General features: G+C 39.7%; 1 protein-coding gene across 2 annotated transcripts in view; it reads left to right on the forward strand.

The window, feature by feature from the left end:
• Prkd3 (protein kinase D3) overlaps window positions 1-21,181 on the forward strand; it is an 86,116-nt gene extending 64,935 nt beyond the window's left edge. For both annotated transcript variants that reach the window (XM_031357504.1, XM_031357505.1), the window contains exons 13-19: window positions 1,299-1,371; window positions 3,647-3,753; window positions 9,732-9,893; window positions 10,434-10,532; window positions 12,522-12,789; window positions 17,905-17,990; window positions 18,649-21,181. In XM_031357504.1, the coding sequence (XP_031213364.1) occupies window positions 1,299-1,371; window positions 3,647-3,753; window positions 9,732-9,893; window positions 10,434-10,532; window positions 12,522-12,789; window positions 17,905-17,990; window positions 18,649-18,822 (969 nt within the window). In that variant the 3' untranslated portion in view covers window positions 18,823-21,181. The remainder of the gene's footprint in view (window positions 1-1,298; window positions 1,372-3,646; window positions 3,754-9,731; window positions 9,894-10,433; window positions 10,533-12,521; window positions 12,790-17,904; window positions 17,991-18,648) is intronic.
• The last annotated feature ends 940 nt before the right edge of the window (window positions 21,182-22,121 follow it).

Below are 22,121 nucleotides of genomic sequence, written 5' to 3' on the forward strand. Positions count from 1 at the left end.
AAAAAAAAAAAGAACATAAGGAGAATCCCAAGAACATGAAAGAAAACATCTGAATGTTCCTACAGGATCCTAAAGATACATCCATGGGTAAGGAAAAAAAAAGATTTAGCCTCATTTATCTTGAAAGGCCTATGTCTAACTTGGTTAGAACCAAAATTTTGTCACTTAAAATTTGATTGAGGTTGATAAGCATATACAACTGACTCTTATAGCCTTTAAAGTCTTCATTACAATGTGTATAATGTATATATACACATGCATTGGTCTTTGTTTCAAGGCTGAAGCTTTGGATCTGTTAAATGGGCTTATATTCATCTTTCACCAGTCATACCCATAATGCAATTCTGGTACTACACACTCCAAGTTAGTGTTTGAGTGTTCTGAGAACAGCAAATGGTAACCAAAAAAAGGAAGGGGGGACTATTGAATGATTTATGTCAGAATTCCACATACATCTTATCAGTCTGTCAGTTAGCTCAACCCCAGTGTGAATCTAGGTCTTTATTTTGGATATGGGTCTAAGAGCACATATGTTTGGAGAGGGAAAACCCAGACATTCCTGTTGAGCACCTTCCACTCTGTGTGGAGTGTGCCTGCCTGCCTGCCTGCGTGCGTGTGGTCGCTTACTAGCTTGGTGCTCACTGACTAGGCAGGCTAGTTGACCAGCAACCTCCAGGGATCAGCATATCTCACCTGCCTACATTGGAATTAGAAGCATGAAGCCCACACACATCTTTTTAAAACTCGGCTCTGGAATCAAACGAAGGTCTTTGCACAGCAAGCACTTTACCAGCTAAGCTATCACCCTGGCTTAGGTATTTTGTTGTTGTTGTGTTTTGTTTTTATGTTTTAAGTCAAAGATAATAGTCTCCTTTTTGGTAAAACTTTGTTCTTAATTTTTTTTCTTTTTAGGTCAGTACTAAATATGAGATTTATTTTCAACTCAAAACATCTTTTTCCCTGAAGGTTTTTTGTTTGGTTGGTTGGTTTTATTTTGGGACAGGTTTTACTGTGTAGACCAGGCTGGCTTTAAACTCACAGACATGCCTAGGAGGAAGGCTAGAATTAATGGCATGTGTCGCCAACCCAGCTCTTAAGGGTCTTCTTAAAAAATAAGTTATATTTGCATATTGAATCATAGCATAAGACCAGGCTAACTTTCTCTAAAATCCAGGAAGCTTATGCTTCATAAAATATTTTGTGCTTCATGCATTTTTTTTGCCTCTAACGTGAAATTGAAACTAAGTGTTTGAGTCAGTGGGGCTCTGTGAAGAACACTGCTTGCTTGCTTTCTCCAGGACATCAGCAGCGTTTACCAGATCTTTGCGGATGAGGTGCTTGGTTCTGGCCAGTTTGGCATTGTTTATGGAGGTAAGCAATTACTGCCTGTTACATACATGTTCTCTAACTTGTGACGTTTGAAGACAGATGTCATTCTTTTTTTTTTTTTTTTTTAAATATTTATTTATTTATTATATGTAAGTACACTGTAGCTGTCTTCAAATGCACCAGAAGAGGGCATCAGATCTCATTACGGGTGGTTGTGAGCCACCATGTGGTTGCTGGGATTTGAACTCATGACCTTCCGAAGAGCAGTCAGTGCTCTTCCCCGCTGAGCCATCTCTCCAGCCCCAGATGTCATTCTTTTAGCTCACAGTTCTGTTACGTGCCCTCTTCCTCAACAGCTGTTCACATCCTCCAACCTAACACCTTTTCTCTAAAACCAAACGTCTCTTCATTTCAGTAGCAAAACTAAGAGTGACAGAATCAGGAAATTACTTCTACAGTAGCCTTTATCTTTTCTTGCAGCTCATATGTGAAGAAGTGTTTGTGTTGAGTTGTATGCATTGTTCACTGAAACACATCACACTAATGCACAGTCAGCATTCATCTTCTGTTGACTTGAATGTTCTCAGGTCTGAAAAACTGAACTCTTACTCTGTCCTGTGGTTAAGAACACTGATAAAACCATTTAGCATCTGTGTCTCAAAATCTTGACATCTGCTTAATGAAGGTAGTAAACTGAATTGCACTGCACATAGGCTTACTGGAATTAATTAAAACTAACGTGCCCATGAAAGAACTCCATAAGCTGTGATCCAAGACAGACTATGAAACCTTTGGCGTCCGCTGCGTCTTCCTTCAGGCTTCCTCTTCTTTAACACCACTCTTGGAGTACACCTTTCAGAAAATCAGCATTGGATGTTAGTATTAGTACCTTCAGAAGTCCCTTGTCTGTGGCCCATGTCCATTGTTCATAGCGTATGCAGGCTGTTACAGTCTCTGCTTATATAACCTCCATTCTAATTACAGTTCATTTTTTTATTTCTTCCAATCATGCTTGTATTCTTCCAGTCTGTATTTTACCTCTGCACCTTTCTCCATCCTCTGTTCCTTTAGATAACATGTGTTTGTTTCCAGCCTCATCTGAAGAACCACCTCTACAGCAGTGGTTCTCAACCTTCCTAATAACGTGACCCCTTAATACACTTCCTCTTGTTATGGTGACCCCCAACCATAAAAATATTTTTGTTGCTACTTTATAAATGTAATTTTGCTGTTCATAATGTAAGTATCTGATATGCAAATGGATCCTATGAAATGATCATTCAACACCCTCCCCCACCCAAAGGCGGCATGCCCACCGGTTGTGCCCACCTCTCTAATGTGTTTTCTGACCATCCTATTGCTCAGCTGAGTAACTGCATTGTGCTTCCCCTGTGCCCCTGCCTTATGGTGGGTATCCTCCTGCCTGAGTACCTGTAACACTGGGTTTCTCTCATCTTCTGCTGAACTCTGAGGGGTAGCCTTAGGGATGGCTGTTTTGTTTTCCAAGTATCTGCTTGGAACTATACCTCACCCAGAAAAATGTATAGGTATTACACACGCACACATCTATGGTTTGCCACTTCAGATTTGTTGGTTTTATACTAGTGAGATCTCTGGAAGACCTCACTGAGGGAAGAGTAATTGGTCTGAAGTACTGGTGGCATCTTACCAAACAAGCCTTGTTTGCCTAGTATTTTAAAGTAGTCAGAATTTTAGGGCTGTGTCCTTGAAACAGTTGTGAGTAATTTTCAAGTTAATAAACTGTTAGAGAACAGGTCACATGTGTGTTAAATGGAGATAAAAAATATACCTGCTGTTTTCACCTCTTGAACAGTGACCCCACTTAATAAATACAAAGTAAATAATTTGTTTTAATTAATGAATATAATAATGTTATAAACTTACTTTATATCTAGAATTTAAAGGTCTGGAGTTTGAGAGTTTGCTGTAGTTAATCACTCTGCTGACTTAGTGAACCTAGAATAAAATTCATTAGTACATTATTTCTATCTTGACAGTCTCCGAAGACTTGGTCCGGACATTTAGAACTCACTAATTTACCATCATCTGTTAGCCATCATCAAGTTCTCAGCAAGCAGGCAAATGAAGGTGTTCTGCCATTTCAGGTCGTGAAATTGCCTTTATTACAGGCAGTACTATAGAGGAAAGCATCACATTTCTTAAAATGTGGAAAAGAACATGAGCAAAAGAAAAATGCAAGAATAAATACATAAAAGTTTGGTCTGTGGACAACTTCTCAATACAGCCTTTCTGTAACATGTGAACTGCCACTTGATCCTTTTCTATTCTTTAACAGGAAAACACAGAAAGACTGGAAGGGATGTGGCTATTAAAGTAATTGATAAGATGAGATTCCCCACAAAGCAAGAAAGTCAGCTCCGGAATGAAGTGGCTATTTTACAGGTAAAACTTAAAGTGGCTTACATAGGCTTGAATTTTGATTTGGGAGACTTTGAATATTTTAGATGATGCAGACAAAGATAGGTTTGGGGGGTTGTTTGGATCTTTTGAATGCTTAACAGTAAGTTTTTTTATATTAAGATTATAATGTGTAAAAATTTAAGGGCCCTGCTTTGATTTTATTTTTAATGCTAGTTTGATTAGAATCTTTTTTTTTTCTGAGTGAAATCTCTAAAAATGATACAGGAAAATTCAGTTTTAATTCCTTTAGAGATACTGATCCTTCTGCTGTATTTTTATCATGTCATTATTTTATTCATCAGATTTTCAGATAGGATGTAGATATGCTATTACCCTAAAAGTAAACACTGATTAAAACAAAGTGTGCCTTTAGCACTACTATGTTGTTCTGTTAATTCAAGGTCTCTGTACTGCATTACTTCATTAAAAGTTTGTTGGTGTTTTGTTTGGTTGCGATTTTTGTTACTTTGGTTTTGCTGAAGCCAAGGGTTGCTATGTAGCCCAAGATAAATCTCATGCTCATGTTGATCCTCTGGCTTTAATCCCCTGAATGCTTGATTACAGATGCACACCACCATGCTCAACTTATTAAAGCATATTCTAAAGATATGGTAGCAAAATGTAAATCACATAAAATAAAGCACCTGCATTTTTCTTTTGACCTAATATTTTTATCTTCTTTGTGAGTTTAAGCAAATGTCAATGATACATTTCTTACATTATTATTGCTACTAAGTAACAATAACTTCATGTTTTCAGAGAATCAAAAGTTCCTGATCAGTCAGTCCTAGGCTCATAGCAAATCTGCTTCAACAAAGTGAACTTTAGTTAGAATATTAATATCATTTACATAGACTCTGTATAATAGTGTGTTGTTGATGTTTTTCTTTTTCTTTTTTTTTCTTTAGTATGATTTTTTATTATCTATTAATCATTCCATTTGTCTACATCTTAAATGATATTCCCTTTCCCGGTTACCCCTCCACAAACCTCCAACCCACATCTGCCCTCCCCACATCCCCTTTGCCTCTATGAGGGTACTCCCCCACCCACCCAACCTCTCCTACCCAATCATTCCAGCATCTCCCTATGCTGTGGCATCAATCCTCCACAGGACCAAAGGCCTCCCCTCCCACTAATGTCAGACAAAGCCATCATGTTGCTACACATGTATCTGGAGACATGGATCCCTCCCTGTACACTCCTTGGTTGGTGATCTATTCCCCGAGAGCACTGGGTGGTCCGGCCAGCTGACATTGTTCTGGTGGGGTTCCAATCCCCCTCTGCTCCTCCATTCCTTCCACCAGCTCCCCCACTTGAGTCCCCAACTTCAGTCAGATGGCTGGCTCCAAGCACCCACATCTGCTTTGGTCAGGTGCTGGCAGAACCTCCCAGGGCACGGCCACACCAGGTTCCTGTCAGCAAGTGCCTCTTGGGCACTGCAACAAGATCGGTTCAGTGTCTGTAGACAGGATGGATCTCCAGGTGGGATGGACCCTCTTTAGCCCTTCCTTCAGTTCTCTGCTCCATTTTTTGTTCCTGTCTTTCCTTTAGACAGGAACATTTCTGGGTTGAAAACTTTGAGATGGGCAGGTGGTTCCATCCCTTGACTGGGGGCCCTGCCTATCTACTGGAGGTAGGCTTTATCTTCGATGCACGTTCGGCTAACTTCATCCCTGTTGGTTCCTGGGAGCCTCTAGCTTCCCTGGCGTCTGGAAAGCTCCAGTGGCTACCCCCAGTTCCTCATCGCCCACTGCTACCTATTTTTATTTGATTTCCTGACCCTCTGAACTTCTCTCCTGTCCCCTCCAGTACCTTATGCTGCCCCTCCCCCTCCTCTCTACCTCCCAGGTGCCCCCTCCATCCATCTCTCGAAATCTTCTTGTTTCCTCCCTCAATGCAGTACTGAAACATCCACTCCCTGGTCTTCCTTCCTCCTAAGCTCCATATGGTCTGTCTGTGGGAGCTTTTTACTTTTTGTATTTTCTTTGACTGTTGTGTCAATGTTTTCTATGGTATCTTCTACACCTGAGATTCTCTCTTCTATCTCTCTCTCTCTCTTTCTCTCTCTCTCTCCCCCCTCTCTCTCTGTCTCTCTCTGTTTCTCTCTTTTAAGCAAGGAACATTTTTTTTTTAGAACATGATTTTAGTATTTTCTATTGTTAATATTCAACAAAAAAAATAATATTTTAAATGATATTTCATTGTTGTGTCTCCCTTCTCATTTCTGATTTTGTTAATTTGGATACTGTCTCTGTGCCCTCTGGTTAGTCTGGCTAAGGGTTTATCTATCTTGCTGATTGTCTTAAAAAAACAGCTCCTGGTTTTGTTGATTCTTTGTGTAGTCCTTTTTGTTTCTATTTGGTTGACTTCAGCCCTGAGTTTGATTATTTCCTGCTGTCTACACCTCTTGGGTGTATTTGCTTCTTTCTGTTCTAGAGCTTTCAGGTGTGCTGTCAAGCTGCTAGTGAAAGTTGATTTTATTCCATACTAGAATGGCTACTCCAGCTTGTTTCTTGGGACTGTTTGTTTGGAAAATTGTTTTCCAGCCTTTCACTCTGAGGTAGTGCCTGTCTTTATCACTGAGGTACTTTTCCTGTATGCAGCAAAATGCTGGGTCCTGTTTACACATCCAGCCTGTCAGTCTATGACTTTATATCAGGGAATTGAGTCCACTGGTGTTAAGAGATATTAAGGAAAAGTGATTGTTACTTCCTGTTATTTTTGTTGTTAGAGGTGGAATTAGGTTTGTGTGGGTCTGTTGAAAGGTTAGTTTCTTGCTTCTAGGGTGTAATTTTGCTCCTTATGCTGGTGTTATCCTTTGTAGGACTGGATTTGTGGAAAGATACTGTGTAAATTTGGTTTTGTCATAGAATATCTTGTTTTCTCCATCTATGGTAATTGAGAGTTTTGCTGGGTATAGTAGCCTGGGCTGGCATTTGTGTTCTCTTAGGGTCTGTATGACATCTGCCCAGGATCTTGTAGCTTTCATAGTCTCTGCTGAGAAGTCTGGTGTAATTCTGATAGGCCTGCCTTTATATGTTACTTGACCTTTTTTTTCTTACTGCTTTTAAAATTCTTTCTTTGTTTAGTGCATTTCGTGTTTTGGTTATTATGTGACGGGAGGAATTTCTTTTCTGGTCCAGTCTATTTGGGGTTCTATAGGCTTCTTGTATATTCATGGGCATCTCTTTCTTTAGGTTAAGGAAGTTTTCTTCTATAATTTTATTAAAGATATTTACTGGCCCTTTAAGTTGGGAGTCTTCACTCTCTTCTACACCTTTTATCCTAAGGTTTGGTGTTTTCATTGCATCCTAGATTTCCTGGATGTTCTGGGTTAGGAGCTTTTTGCATTTTGCATTTTCTTTGACTGTTGTGTCAATGTTTTCTATGGTATCTTCTGCCCCTGAGATTCTCTTTTCTAACTCTTGTATGACTCCTGATCTCTTTCCTAGGTTTTCTAACTCTAAGGTTGTCTCCCTTTGTGATTTCTTTATTGTTTCTGTTTCCATTTTTAGATCCTGGATGGTTTTGTTCATTTCCTTCACCTGTTTGATTGTGTTTTCCTGTAATTCTTTAAGGGGTTTTTGTGTTTCCTTAAAAGGGCTTCTAGCTGTTTACCTGTGTTTTCCTGTATTTCTTTAAGGAAGTTATTTATGTCCTTCTTAAAGTCCTTTATCATCATCATGAGAAGTGATTTTAGATCTGAATCTTGCTTTTCCGGAGTGATGGTGATGCAGGACTTGGTATGGTAGGGTTCTGATGATGCCAAGTAACCTTGGTTTCTGTTGCTTATGTTCTTACACTTGCCTCCCACCATCTGATTATCCCTAGTGCTACCTGTCCTCGCTATATCTGACTAGGGCCTGTCTTTCCTGTGATCCTGGTTGTATCAGAACTCCTCATAGTTCAGCTGTCTCTGATTCTGGGATCCTGGGATCCTGACATCCTGGGTGTGTCAGAGCTCCTGGGCATCAACCTGCCTCTGGGTTCCTGAGATCCTGTTGTGACCAAGCTCCTGGGGTCCTGTGATCCTGGGCGTGTTAGAGCGCCTAGGAGTGGAGTTTTCCTCTGAGTGTTGTGGGACTGACTGTGGAGTTTGCGCCCAAGGTCTGCTCAGGACACTAGCCCAGACAGACCCAGACAGACTGGAAGGAACCCCTGCCATTGGGCTGGTGGAGTTCCTGTGTGCCTGGGTCCCTCTGGTCCCAGTTACTCAGGACACCAGCCCAGACCAGAAGGGTTGTTGAGTTTTGTATATTTAATTTTGAAATCTTGCTGTCTAATACATAAAACAGTAAACATAAAAATCTTCATCTAAGTGTTGATTTCTCTTTAGCTTTGATCAGAAACAGCCCTAGAATGAATATTTAACTTAGGAATTTTCAGTTAATGCACACAGTGAATACTGCTTGTTTGTATCAGTGTACAATTAGGTGTTTTAGGTCGTCTCAAGATACTCGCTTTCATAAAAACATGTATTTGAGGGAGATAGTCCATGTGTGTGTTTATGTGTGTCCAAAATTATGACTTTGGTTATCCCTTGACAGTGTATAAACTCAGCAAAATCTATATGTGTAAATAGTTTAAAGATGAACTTTAACATGCTTTGAATGTGTGATAGAGTATAGTGTGAACTTGAAACACAAGTACTTTGTAAAACAAAATGTCCACATAATACCTTATTTACTGAAATTAGTTCTGTAGGATTTAACCAGTGAGCATTCTAGGTAGGCTTTTCACATGGATTGAAGGTAACTTTACTATAGTTTACATTCCTACTGACATTCTACATGTGTTCTCTCTCTCTCTCTTTCTCTCTTTCTCTCTCTCTCTCTCTCTCTCTCTCTCTCTCTCTCTCTCTCTCTCTCTCTCTCTCTCTCTCTCTCTGTCACACACACACACACACACACACACACACAGAGTCCAGGAGTCAGTTCTGTGTTTAGAAGGAGGTATGTAAAAGGAACGTAGCCAGCATAAGCGCAAGTACAGAACATCTTGCACAGAGGACATAATGGAAGGCATGGAAGATAGTCTCTCCCTTCAGTGAATCTATTTTCCAGTACGTAATTGGGAAAATTACCCGTGATTATTGTTACAGTTTTTATTTTATATGCTTTTAGTTTACTTTCTAAACTTTTTTTATTAGTTATTGTATATATACATACAAATTTATGAATACAGTCTGCTGATTTCATTTAGTATTGCTCATGTGTGTTTAGGGCTCACTGCTTTGGATTGCAGCTATCATGGGCTCGTCCCTGGAGCAGACTGACTCCCTCTCTCAGCAGTTATTAATCGCCTGAAGCTTTTCATTTAGGGGTTGTCCTTCTGAGACTTCCGCCAACCATGTTGGCATGTTACCTGGTGGTATCATTTTACTGCTCTTGTTTAGGCAGCCATACTATTGAATTTCATGGGTTCAGCTTCCCTGTCATGTATAGACACTCTCTCACAACAGGCTTCTGCTCTTCTGGCTCTTCCAGAATGTTCTGAGCCTCACATAGGGGTTGTGTTGTAGGTGCGTATTTTGATTTTGGTGTTGGAGTACCTCATGGTCAGCATTTGGATCAGTTGTGCTTTTTTTTTTTTAAGATTTATTTATTTATTATATGTAAGTACACTGTAGCTGTCTTCAGATACTTAAGAAGAAGGTGTCAAATCCCATTACATATGGTTGTGAGCCACCATGTGGTTTCTGGGATTTGAACTCAGGACCTTTGGAAGTGCAGTCAGTGCTCTTACCCGCTCAGCCATCTCTCCAGCCTCAGTTGTGCCTTTCTATTAGCGGTCTCCATCTAATGCAAAAGGAAACTTTGAGGAGGGGTGGGAGTAAACTCTCTTTCTTTTCATTCTGTATCTTCATTTATAATCATTGTAGTCTTTTAGGGGGTTTCACGGTAAGACTAGTTTTCTACTGAAGTTGATCATCCAAATACCCTTTGACTTCTCTTCAGAATCTGCACCATCCTGGGATTGTAAATCTGGAATGTATGTTTGAAACCCCAGAACGAGTCTTCGTAGTGATGGAAAAGCTTCATGGAGATATGTTGGAAATGATTCTGTCCAGTGAGAAAAGCCGACTTCCAGAACGGATTACTAAATTCATGGTCACACAGGTATTTTAACTCCACCGTGAATCCAGGAAACGTAAGAGAAGTCAACAGTCCCGTTTTTAAATATTGGGAACCTAAGGATTGGTAGCCTTAACAAAAGTGAAACAATAATACTTTTAGCTATATCTTGATTAAATATAGTAGAGTTTTGAAATTATTATGCATTTCAAGAAGTCACATTGGACTTTAGCTGATTTTCTAGGCATTAAAAAAAAAAAAGCCCTTTGCAGGAGTAGGATCACTTTTAAATTCTGTTTTTATTTTATGTGTATGAGTGTTTGCCTGCATGTATGTACATGTGTGTGGTGCCTGTGGAGGTGAGAAGAGGTCAGAGTAACTAGATGTCATAGTAAACAATGTCTTGTGGATATGGGGACTGAAGTTGGTCCTCTGCAAGGACAGCTGACCCCTACCCTCTGCGCCATGCTTCTTCTCTCCAGGCCATAGTTTAGCATGGAAAGCCAGGGATTTCAGGGTGGTTTACATACCTGTTTGTCATCATACTTTGCACTCAGTTGCTCCTCAAAACCTTTTCCCTAACAGATACTTGTTGCCTTGAGGAATCTACATTTTAAGAATATTGTGCACTGTGATTTAAAGCCCGAAAATGTGCTGCTTGCATCTGCAGAGCCATTTCCTCAGGTGAGACATTCTCAGAACCTGATTAAGAAGCATTTTTGAATTAACAAAATATACAGATGTCCCTTATGATACAAAACAGAGCTCTGCATTCATACTGTCGTAGTTTCTGGCTGCCAGTTTGAGGCAGCAGCTAAATCATTTAAATTCAGACTTTCTTATTATATTGCTGGTATTTATTAACACTTTTTCAGACTTAAATGAGTCTCAAGAAACAAACTTTGAGGTTTTTTTGGTGGAGGGGGGTTCTAATTATATATATGAGACTTACAACCACACATTTATTTAAGCTCTTCAAATATCTGAATGGAGGAGTCACCAAAGTCAGTATGTCTCAGTAAACTTTATTCATAAGACATATATCATGTGACTGCAGCAGCATTTGAATATGCCTCCAACTCTGTTCTCGAGCAGTTGTTTGCACCCTGTCCGTGTAGACACCAAATCCCCCTCCCAGTGTACATTTCCTAAGTCACTTATCAATCAGAGCATTGCCTCTTGGCATTTGCATGTTGGGCATAGCTGCAATCACTAGTAACCAAAACATAATCTAATTGATGTAACATAGTAAGTGTCCTGAGCTCTGCTAAGTCCACCATCCTTCCAGAGAACATAGTAGTGGTTGTGGTCATGTTCATATGTAACCTTATTCAACTGTAAACCAACTGGAGTAGTAGTCTATCAGCAGAGAAAGCACGTACAGCTCAGAGGTTCTCTACTGTTCATTGTCATCTGTAAGTCTTATTTACTTACCTGCTGATACGTAACATTCTTGCCAACATATACTCTAAGATTAAGCAAAATGAAGGATGTTTTGAAATACTATAGCTTATTTTTCATGTAGCAAAACATTTGAATACTTTTATGTCTAGACACTGAGGATTCAAAACTGAAACACAATTTTTACAGAAAATAGAAAAGGGGTGTATTAGTCAGGGTTCTCTAGAGTCACATGGAATATCTCTATATTTTAAAAGAATTTCTTGTGATGACTTACAATCTGTAGTCCAAATAACCGAAATGGGCAGCTGTATCCAAGAATCTAGTAGTTGCTCATTCCCACAAGGCTAGTTGTCTCAGCTGGAATCCTGAAGAAGTAGGCTCCAACAGATGTGCTGGCAACAAGTGCGAGCAGGCAAGAAGAATGAGTCTTCCTTCTTCCAATGTTCCTGTGTATATCTCCAGCAGAAGGTATGGCCCAGATTAAAGGTGTGTAACACCACGCTTAGATTGGAACTTGCTTTGTCCCAGGCTAACCTTGAACTCAGATATCTGCTTGCCTCAGTCTCCTGGGATTAAAAGCATGTACTACCTTGCCTAAACTTTTCATGGCCAGTATGCCTCAAAATATCTGGGTCAGAAGCCTGTGTCTCCAGCCTCAAGATCTGGTAATAGGTGTGCCCTCCATTTCTGGGTTGTAGCTTATTCCTGATGTAGTCAAGTTGACAGCCAGGAATAGCCATCACAAGAGGTTCCTTACAGATAATTGAAGATCAGCATCCTCCATCCATTTCATCAGAAAAACAAAACTGAATCTTTGTTCCATGACTCCGGCAGTTTACGATAGAGTACAAATTGTTCTTAAAATAAGTGTTAGGATAGCTCTTCATACTGCTGTAGTATCACAGAGTTACAAATGTATCTGTCTGCCTCTGAGGAAATGTCATTTCAGTTTGCCTGTCTGTCCGTGTACAGTCAGCACCTTTGGTTAAGTGCGCTGAGCATATCTAGGGACGGTTACAGATACATTATTTTTGTTTGTTTGTTTGTTTTTAAGATTTATTTATTATTATACATAAGTACACTGTAGCTGTCTTTAGACACACCAGAAGAGGGCATCAGATCTCATGATGGGTGGTTGTGAGCCACCATGTGGTTGCTGAGATTTGAACTCGCGACCTTCGGAAGAGCAGTCGGTGCACTTACCCGCTGAGCCATCTCGCCAGCCCACTGATACATTATTTGATAAGCTTCTACATATTCAATTTCCAGGTGAAGCTGTGTGACTTTGGGTTTGCCCGCATCATTGGTGAGAAGTCGTTCCGGAGGTCAGTGGTGGGAACTCCAGCCTATTTAGCCCCCGAGGTTCTCAGGAGCAAAGGCTACAACCGTTCTCTAGACATGTGGTCAGTGGGAGTCATCGTCTATGTGAGCCTCAGTGGCACATTCCCATTCAATGAAGATGAAGATATAAATGACCAAATCCAAAACGCCGCGTTTATGTACCCACCAAATCCATGGCGAGAAATCTCCAGTGAAGGTAAAAGAGTTAAGTTTCAGGTTCTCACCTTTGGTCTGAAATCTTTGTGATCAAAATCATTCTGTCTCTTCATCTCCGAGTCAGTCCCAGTCTTTGGGCACTCTATTGTATTTAGTTTCTTATTATTAATTTTTATTTTTGAGACGGGACTTTGTAGCCCTGTCTGAACTCGCCATGTAGACCAGGATGGCCTTGAACTCACAGAAATCTGTCTGCCACTGCCTCTCAAGTGCTGGGATTAAATGTGTGTACTCTACTTTTACACTGTTTTGTCTCTATTTTTCTCAAAATTTTTAGGTATGGCAGTAACCCAGGCCCCAACAGCCTCATCCAGAAACTACTAAGTGTCTTTTTACCTGTGCTGCCCACGCATCTCTGATTTAGTAGCTACTCTCTGATCCACTGCTACTGGATCCATCTGTAAAACAGTTATTTCATCTATTTGGCTTCCCTGTAGCCACAGCCCGCTATAGGTTTCTGATGTGACCCTTCTTAAAGAGCTTTTTGGACCTTACCTTCCACTTCTCACACAAACCTAGCTGTGTACTCCTGAACTCTTTTTCTGTGTGTAGCATATCTTTCCTCCCACCACCAGCCCTCTCTGAGTGGCCTGTGTCCTCCTGACCTACCCCTCCTCCCAGCTTTAAAGACCTTCTTATGCTAACTCTTGAGCATTTGGTCTTAAGGATATGTTTTGGTAACTGATTATTCCACTCTTCAAAACACCATTGCAAACTCTTTGAATAGACATGTTTAATTATGCACTTTATACCTAGAATGAGCTTTTGTGTCTGCAATTCATTTTTTTCAGTCCTTCTAATCTCTTATGAGGAAGATTCATGCTCTAGTCTTCATACCTAGTGAAGGCTTTGCAGTTTGTAATGCCTCCTTCTATACATCTGAAGAATGAGCCAAGGTGGTCAGCATACACTAGTAATCCCAGTATTGTGGAGATTTCAAAGCCTTATACAAGGGCTTTTCTAGGGAAGGGTGGGGAGAAAAGACAGGGAAGGAATGAAGTTGGTCATGTTTAATTACTGATGGAGTATGCCATCCTTAGTAAACAGTTCTCGTCTGTAGTAAATGTACTACTGAGGAATATCTCCACTCAGTTTAGTAGCCCTTGGAATGAATAGGTCTTTTTTTTTAATCTGAATTTGTTAACATTTAATAACATATTTCAAGTAAATAGAATTACATCACATTCTTCTTTCCCTTTTGTATCCCAACTCCTCCCAGAGACTCCCCCTTCAATGCCTGCAATACCTTTTGGGTGTTTTGTTTTGTTTTGTTTTGTTTAGTTTTTGTCCTATTCTTTAAAATTTATAAAATATTGTAACAATAAAAATGAGTAGTATAAAAGTTGTTTGATATAAAACAATAAATTAAACAGTCTTATGTAGATGTTTGTCTGCAGCAATACTGAAAATACATGTTTTTCTCAATATAAATTTTAAATAACTCCAAACATATTAGCTGAATATTTTAAAAAATACTTCACTACTAGTTTTTTTTTAATGAGCATAAATAGATAAAGTCTTTTTGTTTGTTTTGTTTTGTTTTTAGTAGAGTTTAAAATCTTGGTTCTTACTGTGGTATAAGCCTAAAATAAGAACAATTTTTAGACATTGGAATGACCTCACATCACCAAAGGATTTTACCTCCCTAGTAGCTAAGCTAAAAGTTGACAGTTCTGCTGCACCAAGGAGTGAATTGTAGGCACGATTTTTGGATACAGATTTCCTGCTATGGTCAAAGCTATACGACTTGAGTGAGTGACTTTATTCTCAGCCCACAGAGAACAGGTTACATTCATTTAAGAAATGGTGTGTATTAAGATGGTCTATCCATGAAGTCATTCACCAACTGTTTCAATGGTTCTGCTTGGAGGGTGGCACAGACATTAGGTGAGGGTAAGAATCTGGTTCATTGGCTGTGGTGATTTTGAAAAGCATTCATCTCAGAGAAAGAGTAACTTATAAAGTCCTCTTCTTCAAAATTGACACAATAGTTACAAACATCAAGCAAAGCATTCAGGCTCACTCTTTGTTGTTCTCTTATAAGCCACCTTCCAAGTTAATTGTTTATGTTTCTTTTGGCTGTATAAATAATTTTGAAATATATAAACCGTTCTGAAAACCACAGTATAGTGTAAAAACATCAAATAAACAATCCTACTAATAGAGAGGCTGAGATAGGAGAGAAAAGCATGGTTTCAAGACCATTATGTGGTATCCAGCAAGACAATGTCATGTACAAACAAGCAGAAAGTGTATATGGATTGTACAATATTGGACCTATTTCTCCATTTACCAAATTAGAGAGACCAACAGATGATAGCCAACAAATTTCCAATTCCTCATACTTTTGAATTTGAATCAATTAGGATATGTTGGTAATATTAATTTTCATATTAAGAGATATTAAGAAAAAGTAATTGTTACTTGTTATTTTTGTTGTTAGAGGTGGAATTAGATTTGTGTGGGTTTGTTGAAAGATTACCTTCTTGCTTCTTCTAGGGTGTAGTTTCCCTCCTTGTATTGGTGTTTTCCCTCTATTATCCTTTGTAGGCCTAGATTTGTGGAAAGATATTGTGTAAATTTTTATTTGTCATAGAATATCTTGTTTTCTCCATCTATGGTAATTGAGAGTTTTGCTGGGTATAGTAGCCTGGGCTGGCATTTGTGTTCTCTTAGGGTCTGTATGACATCTGCCCAGGATCTTGTAGCTTTCATAGTCTCTGCTGAGAAGTCTGGTGTAATTCTAATAGGCCTGCCTTTATATGTTACTTGACCTTTTTTTCTTACTGCTTTTAAAATTCTTTCTTTGTTTAGTGCATTTTGTGTTTTGATTATTATATGACGGGAGGAATTTCTTTTCTGGTGCAGTCTATTTGGAGTTCTATAGGCTTCTTGTATATTCATGGGCATATCTTTCTTTAGGTTAGGGAAGTTTTCTTCTATAATTTTATTAAAGATATTTACTGGCCCTTTAAGTTGGGAGTCTTCACTCTCTTCTACACCTATTATCCTAAGGTTTGGTGTTTTCATTGCATCCTAGATTTCCTGGATGTTCTGGGTTAGGAGCTTTTTGCATTTTGCATTTTCTTTGACTGTTGTGTCAATGTTTTCTATGGTATCTTCTGCCCCTGAGATTCTCTTTTCTAACTCTTGTATGACTCCTGATCTCTTTCCTAGGTTTTCTAACTCTAAGGTTGTCTCCCTTTGTGATTTCTTTATTGTTTCTGTTTCCATTTTTAGATCCTGGATGGTTTTGTTCATTTCCTTCACCTGTTTGTGTTTTCCTGTAGTTCTTTAAGGGATTTTTGTGTTTCCTCTTTAAGGGCTTCTAGCTGTTCACCTGTGTTCTCCTGTATTTCTTTAAGGGAGTTATTTATGTCCTTCTTAATGTCCTCTGTCATCATCCTGAGAAGTGATTTTTGGATCCCAATCTTGCTTCTCTGGTGTGAAGGTATATCCAGGACTTGCTATGGTGGGAGAATTGGGTTCTGATGATGCCAAGTAACCTTGGTTTCCATTGTTTATGTTCTTAGGCTTACTCCCCACCATCTGGTTATCTTTAGTCCTACCTGCGGCTAAGTCTGATTGGGGCCTGTCCTTCCTGTGATCCTGGTTGTGTCAGACTTTCTCAGAGTCAAGTTGTCTCTGTGATTCTAGGATCCTGTGTTCCTGGGCTTATTAGAGTGCCTGGAAGTACAGCTTTCTCTGGGAATTATGGGACTTGCTGCAGAGTTTGTGCCCAAGGTCTGCTCAGGGGACCAGTCCAGACAGACCCAGACAGACTGGAAGGAACCCGTGCCACTGGGCTGGTGGAGTTCCTGTGTGCCTGGGTCCCTCTGGTCCTAGTTACTTCCGATGTTCTAACAGATGTGTCCTCCTCACCTTTGATCCTAGGATCCTGGGTGTATCAAAGCGCCTGGGAGTGGAGCTTCCTCTGGGGTGATGTGGAACTGGCTGCAGAATTTGCGCCCAAGGTCTGCTTAGGGCACTGTCCCAGACAGACCAGAAGCAACCCATGCCACTAGGCTGGTGGAATTCCTGTGTGCCTGGATCCTGCTGGTCCCAGTTACTCCCAGTGTTGGGACAGATGCTGTGTCCTCCTCACCTCTCTTCCTAGGATCCTGGGCGTTGAATAGGTCTTTTATCTTTCTGTTTGTCCTGGGCCAGATGACAGTTTGATAAATCACTAAACTGGAAGGAGGGTCAGGAACAACAGAAAAGCCAGCAGCCTGCCAAATTCACTTTGTAATAAAAAAAGCTGGGGTCCAACTGGGCAGTGGTGGCACATGCCTTTAATCCCAGCACTTGGGAAGCAGAGGCAGTTCTGAAATTGATCAGAGACTGAACACCGGTGACAGAATAGATAAAGGTGTGAAGATTTTGAAACTCAGAAGTTAATAAAGAACTTACAGAAAATCTTTGCACATTGAGACAAGGCTTTCATTACAATCTGTGATCAGTAGTTTTGTGGTTGCCTTGGTTTGGCAGTATTTCAGTTTCTCCAAATAACTGAGTAGAATGTCTTAAGTGTCAGTGTAAATACCAAATCACCCCTAATCCGTTTGCTAAAACCGACAGTGTGACCTTTTGCTGTTGTCTCCACTTCATTCTGAGGATATCTATACAGGAAGGGTGATGTCTGCCACTTTTTCACACCACGTCAGGGGATAGCATTGTGATATCATTGCAAGAGGAAAACCTATCTAGAACCTGTCTGTTTGTTCATCCTCAAATATTAGTAATGAATGCTTAGCCCCCTTGTGCTAAACATATTCTAAGCTTTTATATTAAGCTGATCTCATCTTCTCAACAGTTTCATTGTGTAGATGAGGAAATCAAGATATAGCCTGTGGTATAGCACACATCAGCCTGGCAATCTGGCTTCAGTGTATGCGTGTAACCACACCGGCTGCCGCCTTAGTAACATAAAAAGTTGGCATTCATGGGTCACTTCTGTGTGTTTACTTCTGTATACTTGAGAAGCAGATTTTCTCCATGCCATCTTTACATGAGTCAGTCTGCTCTCCTGCAGGCAGAATCACAGTTTGGGTTCAGTACCCTAAAACTCACATATATAATTTTGCTTTTTATCTAGCAATTGACTTGATAAACAACTTGCTTCAAGTGAAGATGAGAAAACGTTACAGTGTTGACAAATCTCTCAGTCATCCTTGGCTACAGGTAAAGAAACAGTATTCTGCATCTTACTCTCCATGAGCTTGTCTTTGCTGATGAGACCGCTCTAGGAGCAACAGGTTCAACACATGGCTCGGGATAATCTAGGCCTCAGTAGTCATTATCCATTATCATGCTATGGAGTGGGCCTCTGGACAAGAGCTACCTGTCACTCAAGTCAGTGTTGATAGGCAGTTAAACACCCAGGAACAGAAACAACGAATTAATTAGCCTTCATAAGTACTTAGCTGTTTGTGTATTTTTTTTTTAAATTAACATGTTACACTGTTCAGCATATTTTACTTTAAATGTCCACTAAAAGTTTTTCTTTGTCTTTGGCCTGGTTCCTCCATGAGTTGTTATAGACATTTGTTCCAAGACCAAAAGTCTACACTTGAGAGTGAGCAGAGAAGCTGTACAACTATTTTGTAGGAAATGGAGGGTAGAGTTAACATTAAACAAGTCACTTCTGGGCTGCTCTGTAAGTTAGCCTGATAACAGACTTTAGATTTTAAGATTTATCTTTAAAGTTGCCAATTTAAAATACTGTTAGAACTGAGGAATAGTAGGAGTTGTCAATTGTGTAACTAAGATTATAAACAAGAAGGGTCTGTTGGCATACATATTGTCGATTTTATGGTTCATGATCATTTTCTTTCCCTAGGACTATCAGACTTGGCTTGACCTCAGAGAATTCGAAACTCGCATTGGAGAACGTTACATTACACATGAAAGTGATGATGCTCGCTGGGAAATACATGCATACACGCACAATCTTGAATACCCAAAGCATTTCATTATGGCCCCCAACCCAGATGACATGGATGAAGATCCTTAGTTATCAGTGAGCTAACCTCAAGAAGGAAGGATTTCATTTCAAGAACGGATACTTTGCTGCATGACTTTTGCTCTCTGCAGGCTATTATTGCAAGACAGCAGCATCCTGAGGAAATAGAAGGACTTGGTGGCATCAATTCCGTAGCTCATAACGAGTAGGTACATGAAGGGAAACTGAGTAATAAAGTCAAAATGGAACTTTTATAAATTCTTATAGCATAAGCAATAACTGGTTCTATAATTTTTCCTAATCCTTCACATTAACAGAATGTGAATTAGCACTTAATTTATCTCCTTTATCTCTCCTTTGCTGTTATTCTATCATTTGTTTTAAAGGCCTATGACTGTCTGTTGCTCATAAGGCTGATTACTCAACAGGTTTGCAGTTAAGCAGTAACCATGAGGCTACCAACGTATGGTTTGCTGTAAGGACTTTTAGTATTTATCCACTGTTGGAGCCATTGATTCTTCCTGGACCCCTATAAACAGAACACTGTACTGCTGACCTTTTGGTGGAAGCATCTTTACATATATGGTCTGTATGACATAAAATTTGTCACCTTTTCCATGTTGTAATAGTCACTAGAGTAATTGAATAATTGGTGTTACAAATGAATACAAACAGCTGGTCATCACTCAGCTCTGCCGCTGAACACGTATGTTCTCAGTTGACCCCATCATGATACAGTATGCCAACAGTCAGTGGGTACAACTCTGAATTTAACTAATTTATCCTCACCTGGAGTTGAATAATTTATAGACACAATTACATACTAAAGAAGAAAGCTAGTACAGGGTCAGTAAACGTCACTGTATGACAAGCAGGTATCTTCGCCTCCTTCCCATAGCCTTTGGGTGGGATTTTTAAATAGCTAGCATTTTTGAATTAGCATTGCATTTTGAGCAGTTTCGAGAAGTGGGTGAAGTCAGACATGAAAGTTTAGTTTATTGAGGTGGGACCTTATCACCAGTACAGCAGATGAAGGAAGAGTAAAAGCTTCTTCCACTTCAGGCCCAGCAGCCGGCTGGCTGTTCCACAGTAGTTATTAACACCAGGCCAGCATCCCTATCTGAGCTGCTCTACACAAGGGAGGTTTCAGTTTTCCAAGTACTGAAATGTTTGCAGACTCTACTAGTTGAGCATCCCTGACTTACAAATCCGAAACCCTCTAAATTCAAAAAACTTTGGAGTTCTGTGCTCTTCAGATTTCCACATTGGTGATATTCCCATCTGTGCTTTACCCAAAGAAAAGGATCCAGGACCATCCTCTCGTAAGAAATACAGTAGCTGCTTGTTTCTTCATTCCTCACTAGTCACCAAAAACAGGTTTTTCTTATTGTTTTTCCTTTTCTGTGCTGAGAGCAAAAATTTGGAATCAGAAAACCTGAGTTTAAGCCTAAGTATTTTTATTCTATAGATCTGTTGGGCTGAGCAGGTGACATTTGTCTGTAGAATGGGCACCATTAATTCCTCCTTCTGCCTTCCTCCATGTGGCTGTGAAAATTGGGCTGTGTGACCTCTTCTGACAATCTGGAATGCCAGGGTTGTGGCTTACCACTGGCTCTGAGATAGCAAAGGAAAAGCTGTGTGTAAACAGACCAAAACTAAGTGCCATCCCAGATGAGAAGGCAGCTGCAGGGATCTGTCTAAAGTTAAAATGCCCTTGAAGAGACAGAGACAGCAGGGGTGCCTCTGCTGTAAATGTTTATGCTTTGAACTGTCCTCACAGTAGCCACGTGGCTAAGCACACTTACAGCTGAGGCACAAGGTTACTGTTAAACCGTCCCAGCCATTGCAATGTACTGTACATCTGTAAGTATTTCCAGAAGACTTTCCAAACTGTCTCTCTAATTGTTTTCATACAGCAGTTGTGAAGAGTAATTTTAAGAAACGTCTAAGAATGGGTTTTTCCATTTCTGCTAAGTCTACTTGACCAGTATGTACAAGACGGAACTATTGTGTGTCAGTAGGCAGCCCCCTGCTGCTTTACCATGTGAGGTGAAAACTAACTGCAGTGACTGCTGGTTTGCTCTACTTCTATAGTCAGACTTTACAAGCCATGACATTAATTGCACTCTGTTTTTATTGAAGCCCTATGCTGTTTAAAAAGAGACTGTAAAGGCACTGTCATAGTTCGGAGTTGAGTAACCACTCCACTGTTTAACCTGCATAACTTTTTGTCATTGTCTTAAAGCCAAGCTGTGTTTGCATAAAAAGTAATTGTTTCCTAGAAACATGTGACAATTCTCAAAGTAGTGAATAATGACACTGTTTAGTACATTTTGTATTTTTTGTTACATCCCACTTTTTGTAAATATTCTCAAAACTTGATAATAAAATGTATTTCTCTATCACCATACTTTCCTATGTGAAAACCTTAGACAATCTCTAATATAAGGATATCAAAAGAGTTTTATTTGGCTATAATATTTTCCCTGGGCCTGAGTAATAGGAGAGTTTTGTGAATATAGCCAATGCTACGTGATCACTGACTATATTTACATATCCCCTGTGAAAGACAACCCTTTGAAAAGTCATTTCAGTTGTATACTGTATTTGAGATAATATTCTAGAGGGCTCATTTTTTGGAATACAAGTACAAAGAATAATGATAATGAAATATTTGAGCGACTATCCCAGGTATTCAACTATTGCAACTACTAAAAGACTTAGAAAAATCATACAAATAAACAAATTTCTAGAATTTGAGGTAGAAGGCACTACTAAACTCTTCCCTCATAATTATAAAAAATAAAACCAATTATGTATGTGGCAGGAGCCAACTGTCAGTATTTACTTCTTTCAAATGCTCTAGCCTGGTCCTTGAAAACAAAAAAAAAAAAACATGAAACAGTGGCTTTAGAGATAGAAAAGCAGAACAGAGCAATGAGGAATGATCTATGGCTGGGAGCATAAGGCTTGGGAACGGGCTCAGAAGATAAAGTACTTGCTGCACAAACAGAAGAGCTTCACATTGGATTCCCAGCACCCATAGGATTACATATCTGTAACCCAGTAAAACATTGCGGAAGGGGCAGAGATGAAATCTTTGGTCAAATTAAGGAGCTATGAGTTCAGAGAGATGCTGTCTCAAAAACAAAGTTGGAGAGCAATGGAGAAAAAAAAAAAAAACCTGCTTCACATGTATATGTAGTGACCTAAATGTGGTCACAGGGTATATATTAAAACTACAAGTGCTGTGGCTGAAATGTGCATAGACCATAACACACCATTTAAACTTGGCATCATTCCTTCTTTTAGTACAGACTAAGACACAGAATGTTAACTCCATTCTCAGC

This window comes from Mastomys coucha, unplaced genomic scaffold (assembly GCF_008632895.1).
Source record: "Mastomys coucha isolate ucsf_1 unplaced genomic scaffold, UCSF_Mcou_1 pScaffold6, whole genome shotgun sequence".
NCBI lineage: Eukaryota > Metazoa > Chordata > Mammalia > Rodentia > Muridae > Mastomys > Mastomys coucha.